We start from the raw sequence: 7346 nt of genomic DNA on the forward strand, positions 1-7346 counted from the left end.
GGCCTGCGCCCCAGAAGCCTGGTCAGCCTCCGCCACCTTTCCCCTCACCCACCGTCCCACTTCCCGTACTGGCAGCCGCTCCGTCTTGAGTACATAGTCGTGTGTTTGTGTGTTTGAATAGTGTGCCACGGACGTCAGCAGCAGTGCACCACACCCCTTTAACTAGAGATAAACATTTTAATTCTCTTTTTGCTTATTTTTCCCCAAGTGGCGTGTGACGGCAGATCGGCCGAGAGTGTTTTACGTACTTTAAGTAATTAATATTTAGTTAAGGCATAAACAACGAAAAGACGTACCGAAAAAGCACGAGGCGAACCGAAGTCCGCCAAAGCCGGACTGGTTATCTTTTATAATAAATTGTTGTAATTTTAGTTAATAGTTTTTATCATGCATTAGGTGTAATCTAATTATTAAGAGTGTTTCATGTTTTACCTGTAGCTTCCTGTGGCACGTAATCGTAAATCGTTATAACTGTAATTGGTTTGGCGCGAAGACGCCATGCTAGGCTAGCAGAGCTCTGAGCTCAGCCCAGTCCTTCGCCAGCACCGACCGAGAGCAGACGCATCAGCACCCCGGGGACCTCACCGCTTGCCTGCACTGCTAAGTAATTCCGTTAAATCTTAATAATCTTTAATCTTTCGTGCGTGATTCCCCGGGTCTTCTCTCGGTCGGGGGGACTGTTTAAATAATTGTTATGAGTGACCACTATGGTCCTTTTTATGCTAATTACCTAATTGTAGAGTGTGACCACATGGTCAGGTCGCACCATGTGAACCAATTAGTGCCGCAGGCGTTGTGTGATATAATCAAAGGTGTAGGCGAAGTAGCAACTAATAAACCAGGGCATGTGATTTTATTTGTATTTGTTTATTTCAACATCCTGAGTGTGACAGCGTGTGGGACACCGTAAGAACCCACTGCGTAGGTGAAGAGTGTACCCGACGCTGAGAGCGGACCAGTGGCGAGTACTAGGATTGGCTTTAGGGGGGTTAAAATCACGCCTCACATGGGCGACGTCACGGCCCTGAAAAAGAGTCTCTCCCGTGTCCGTGCCCCTTGCACGGCGGCGCCCACAAATTAATCTCAGTACATGTATCAATGCGAAGCCCCGCTTAGCATAAGGACAGTTAGGCCGCGGCCATGTCAACCAATATAATATAGTGTGTCCATAAAAGAATGTCCCAGTTTCAATGACATCTTATAACAGTTTAATTGAGACTATTTACAATAAATCATACATCAAAGTGAAGGTAAGCTAAACTAGTTGGTCGTATGAATGTTCAATATGTGCACCTTTAGTTATACAGCACATATCCAAACTGGAGTCCAATCCTTCCCACACTTTGGTTGACACGTCCGGAGTAATAGAAGCAATAGCCTATTAATTCTGTGTCTCAACTCTGGAAAATCATTAGGTAGTGGCGCAATGTAGACACAATCCTTTATAAAACCCAAAGGAAAAAATTGCATGGCATAATGTAAGGTGAATGTGGAGGCCAGCGAAAAAGAGCTCTGTTGTCTCGACCATTATGACCAATCCAACGGTCAGGGACTTCCGACATTCAACAATGCTTACAGTTAATACTATTAAAATAAATAACTGGGACATTGTTTTATAGACATAATGCGTTGTAGTTCCCTAATTTGAGTAGTGATTTATTTTGGTTTTAACTTTTGTTGACAACAAGGTCATAAGACAGACATTCACTATACAAATTGGAGAATGACTGGCCCATGCTATACAGCAGCGTTCTTCAGTGCGCACCTTGCAGGCCACTTGCGGCCAAGTGATATTTTGCAGCCCGCAGACAATGTTCCAGCAATCACTATTTTTTCTAACACCATCCACAAGTATGAGGTGGAATACATCTAAAGATGTCACTTTTTTGACTGCCCAATGTCTACTGGAAGTATTTTATAACAAAAGAAATCCTTGGTCTGTTTCATACATCAAATGAGTAAAATAACGTTAAATGAAAGTAAAATTATTTGCTAATTTTTTAAAATCATGAGTTATTAATTGTAACATTACATCTTCAAATTTGATTCAATGTAATTTTGTAAAACAACTTGTTTGTGTAAAAAATATATCTAATAAACTTAGAATAATATTAGTTGACAGATCTGAAACAAAAATATTAATATAGAAGCATGTCTTATTTATGTGTAAGTAAATTGATTTGAGATATTTTCATCAACTTGCCAAATAACAGCAAATAAATCCTTGTAAATAAATAATAGTTTAAAAAAACTGAAAAACATGCTTTTATAGAAAATCCAACAAAAAATTGAAAATAAATTTTAATATATTTGAAATAAAAATAGTGTAAAAAAAAGGTATTTTATTTTTAAAAAAACCGTGGGGTGCATGGTGTCAATGGTTATAATTATTTTATTGACAAATATGAGTAGAAGGATTATCATTTTGATAATATCTTAAAAAGCACCCCACGCTTTTTTTTTATTTAAATAAAATATTTTTTTTATTTTACACTATTTTTAATTCAAATTTATTAAAACATATTTTCTATTTTTTAGTTGGATTTTCTATAAAAGTGTGTTTTTTCAGTTTTTTTTAACTATTATTTATTTTCTACTTTTTAGTTTGGTTTATTTATAAAAGCGTGTATTTTTAATTCTTTTAAACTGTTATTTGTTCTAATCTACTATTAATTCCATGATAAATTTAAGTAACTGTAATTATTTTCCAAATTATTAATGTGTACAGCTGTATCGATAGTCCAATCTCGATTTTAGAAGCCATTCAAAAATTTTAACGTTATTAATATTTACAGTGAGACTTAATGGTATAAGGTTATTGACGAAAAAGTGATATCGACCAGTCTTACATTCGGTACTGTACGAAATCAATGCTGTGAAGCAGGAAAGGATGGGAGTTATGGATTAATTATTATTATGTGAAGCGTTCCACTTTTATGTAACAGGAATTTTGGGAAGGATAAGGATTGAGAAAGGATGAGGAAATGACCTTCTCAATCAGAGTGTATAGAATATGTGAGAAAAATTCGGATAGCCCGGACTGGGATTCTAACCCAGAGCCTTCCGATGACATGTCGGCTGCTCTACCATCGGGCGCTCCATGTACGATAAATTTTGAACAAAGCGCCCCATGCTTTTTTCACAATAATACTAGTATTTTTCATTCATTAATGTTTTAAGCTAATTTTAAAAATTATTTTTCACTTTTTAGTTTGATGTGCTTTAAAAAGAGTGTTTATTAGTTTTTACACGCTTTATATTAGCTTCACCTGTATGTTTTTTTGTTTGTTTGTAACCGACTCCTTTGGGTGCGATTTTGACCCACTTTAAACCGCCAGATTTCATTCAAACTTTGTAGATTTATCGAGGACCGATGACAATACACTAATTTGATAAGATAATAATAATAAAATATTATTCAATTTGCAAAATAAGATTTTTGTCAATTTATATAATTTCACAATATTTAGTAGGTTTTGTTTATATCGTGCCAAAGACAAACTGAAAGAAAAGAGTTCGCACATTCTAAAGAAAACCATTTCGCTCATGTGCGAACTTTTTTCTTTCAGTTTGTCTTTGGCGCGATATAAACAAAGCCTACTAAAAATTGTGACATTTAATTAAATGAAAAGTGAGAGTGGGTTATGATTATTGTGAACAATAAATTTTCTTGAAGAGAATATTATCTATATTTGTAAAAATATGAAAAAAAAAAAAAAAAAAAAACCCTGAAATAAGGGCTTTAAATGTTGTTTCTTTCGTTAAATAGAGAAACACAATTACGTCTTTGTTTCATTTTACCAATTAACCAAGAGTGAAACATTATTATAAAACAACATTTTCTGCAAATATTTCACGAAACATGGAAAAGTTGAGGTTTGATTTTGCTGTGAAACCAACAGCAGATGGGAAATCAAACACCATATGCATAACCTCAATAGCTACACCTGATGGGCAGATTTTTGATATTCCACTCGAACACCAACTTGCAAATCTACACCAAGCAGTTACAAATACTCCAAACTATGCCAAGGTCAGTAAATCATTAAATAAAAGACATCAAACATGGAAAATATGGATAAGTTTGACAGATGATATATCAAAAACATATTTGGATAGAGAGCAAAACTTACAGTTTAAGGATTTTTACCTGGAATAAATTGGGGAAAAAACAAAAAGTGCTGAATCTATTCCTAGTGGATCAAATAAAAAATTGGAAAAACTGTTAGAAAAATTTCTTGAAGAAAAAAAAATCTGAAAATCAAAATTTAGGGAAAATTGCAAAAGATTTCATGATTGAGAAATTCACGGGCAGAAACTCAAATGCTTACCAGTGGATTAAAGATTTCAACAAAGAATGTGAACGTTTCCTAATCAAAGAAGACAAAAAGAAAATAGAAATTTTAAAACATTTCTTAGAATACTCCAGTGTAGTTTGGTACAACTGCATGCAAATGAAACTTACAGTGGAATCGGACTGGAACAAATGGGAGAAAATTTTTTGTGAGACATTTGCAAACAAAGGATGGTCACCCATCAGATATGCTGACTTAGAATAAACATTAATGACATCCCGAATATATTGATTTTCATAGCAGGATATTGAAATTATTGAGTACTGTAGTTCTTCAACATGCTATATTGGATATATATTTTAGAAGCAGCCAATATCTACTCAAATTCACTTTAATAGTAAAGTCATGTAATAAATTAAATATTGAGCCACATCTAGAGACACTTCTGAGATAAAACAATATTTATTGATTTTATTTTAACTGCAGGCAATATCTATTCAAAATCTACTTAAATAGTAAATTGATTTAATAACTATCAATTTTTTTTGCATTGTTATACAATTTATTTCATACGTCGATAAAGAAGTATCACTTTAAATTATAAACAAACCAAACTCAAGAGTAGAAAATAAATAATAGTTTAATAAAACTAAAAAAACACACTTTATATAGAAAACAAAACTAAAAAATAGAAAATAAATTTTAATAAATTTGAATTAAGAATAGAGTAAAATTTTTTAATAAATATAAATTAATAATAGTGTATATAAGAAAAAAATGTCTTTGATTCAAAATAAATAATAGTTTTAAAAAAACTAAAAAAACACACTTTATATAGAAAACCAAACTAAAAAAATAGAAAATAAATGTTAATAAATTTGAATTAAGAATAGTGTAAAATTTTTTAATAAATATAAATTAATAATAGTGTATATAAGAAAAAAATGTATTTTATTTAAAAAAAAAGTGTGGGGTTCTTTTTAAGATATTATCGAAATGATAATCCTTCTACTCATATACTATGTCAATAAAATATTTATAACTATTGACACCATGCACCCCACACTTTATTAAATAAAATACATTCTTTTCTTATATACACTATTATTAATTTATATTTATTAAAAATATTGGTGTAGTTAATATGCTAAAATTAACTGTGATATTGTTATAAATGTAATTAAAAATATTTTACCTATCACGTCATTTGTAAAGTTGGTATTTTACCTGGTATTAAGATATAACTTATTGGCAAAAATAACTTTATACTTGGAATGAGCCAATAAAATCTTTAGTATTTGAAGGATTCAATGTTCAAGGAAAAAGATTCGAAGAAAAATATTAAAGGAAATAAATTAAATTAAATATTTCAACACTGATAACCTCTGAAATTTACTAGGTAAATTTTTTCCTTCATATATTTCCTGTTACCATTCCCCAAGATAATGTATTTTTAACATGTAATTATATAAATAAAATTAAAATATGAATTGATTCTGGAAAAATAGTTATTAAAAAACGATTTGAAAGGTAATATTTCATTTATTGTGCATTATTTTATTTTTGACCCTCAACAACTAGATTCAGATTCGAGGGGTGCATTCGAGGAACTCTCTAAAATTCAAATTTGAGATTCCGATTAAAAAAATTCATATTTATATGAATTTTTATTTTCAATTCATGGAAAACATATATTCTCCTATAAAGTGTTTTTAGCCTAGTTGACACAATAAAAATTCTATCACAATATTATCTAATGTAATAGAATCCCTATAGTGAAAATACCATGAACTAGCTAGCTCAGCTCCATATTGCGTGAGCACTACGCAATGAGTGTTATGACAGTAGCTATTGTGACAACAAAACTAGAGTGCAACTGCGACAGTGCCTGCCAGGCTTTGTTCAAAGTTGTTAGGAACAAATAAATGGACTAAATTTTTTCTTGCAAACATATTTGCGCATGTTGACATACTTATGTATCAGGACATATTGCCGTAATAGTGGCTGCAACTTTAGTTTTGTTGCTTTTCTACAAATTCTTGAGATGACACCAATTATCGGTACGTCTGACCACGTATTTAGGACGTCTCTTTGTGCTTCAGCGTGGCAGGTTTATCTCAGCTGCGATCAAAGGTAAAGAGGGTGTCACAGGAGAGAGCTAGCAGTGAGAAAAACACTTTCAAAACAGCATGCAAATGCTGCATAGTAAATTTCAATCAAACCAATTGTGTACTGGCTTTTGCCTTGAGTCATGGATATACTTTTTCTGATATTGTGCCAGACTGTTTACGAATCAGAAGTGTTCACGTTTATTATGACTACTACAAACAACAACAGTGTTCTTTGTCCTATCAGCACATGATGCACCGATAAAAGGTTTATGTCTTAGGATGGTAACTGTACTTACTTAGCGTGATTGACCTTTCGTACAATGTCTTATATGCCGTTTTCCTCAACACTGCTTCCTCTTCATCAATTTCTATTACAGTCACATCTCCATCTTCCATGACTCTGCTAAAATAAATATAAAACAAAGTGACAGTCAACTACACAGCTATGTAACATTTATGTGTGTGTTTGTGTGTGTGTGTGTATGTATGTATGTGTATGTGTGTGTGTGTGTGTGTATATATATATATATATATATATATATATATATAAAGTGCATTTTTTTTTTTTTTTTCATTTTCTTTCAAGTATGTACAGAATAAATATTTATTCTGAACGTGTTAGATAAATATTATTAAACATATAATTTTTTTTTGCCCATTTTCATTTGGATATAGAATAGAACTTTAGTTAAAATTAATCATCTTTCAGGTATGTTTTTAAAATTAAAACTAACTTTGAGAAATTACCAATATTTAATTAATGGTACATTGAATAATATTTTGCCATATTTATTGCTTAAGACAATACATTGCTTGTTTCAGACGATTTTAGGCTCTCAATATATTTGTGACTGATGAAAATATAGTTTTTTCATAATTTTGTAACTGAATATTTCATTTCGCAGTATATTCTTAATTACTGCAAGAGTCCAATCATTCT

At 31.7% G+C, this 7346-nt stretch overlaps 1 protein-coding gene across 4 annotated transcripts in view; it reads right to left on the reverse strand.

Annotated features, from left to right (window-relative positions):
- The window catches only part of LOC134530902 (non-structural maintenance of chromosomes element 4 homolog A-like), a 35476-nt gene that overhangs the window by 16598 nt on the left and 11532 nt on the right, over positions 1 to 7346 (reverse strand). For 3 of the 4 annotated variants that reach the window (XM_063366199.1, XM_063366198.1, XM_063366200.1), the window contains exon 2: positions 6703 to 6809. In XM_063366199.1, coding sequence (XP_063222269.1) covers positions 6703 to 6802 — 100 coding nt within the window. In that variant the 5' untranslated portion in view covers positions 6803 to 6809. The remainder of the gene's footprint in view (positions 1 to 6702; positions 6810 to 7346) is intronic. The other variant, XM_063366197.1, reaches the window with a different exon arrangement.

The sequence above is a fragment of the Bacillus rossius genome, chromosome 3 (genome assembly GCF_032445375.1).
Source record: "Bacillus rossius redtenbacheri isolate Brsri chromosome 3, Brsri_v3, whole genome shotgun sequence".
NCBI classification, from domain to species: Eukaryota; Metazoa; Arthropoda; class Insecta; order Phasmatodea; family Bacillidae; genus Bacillus; species Bacillus rossius.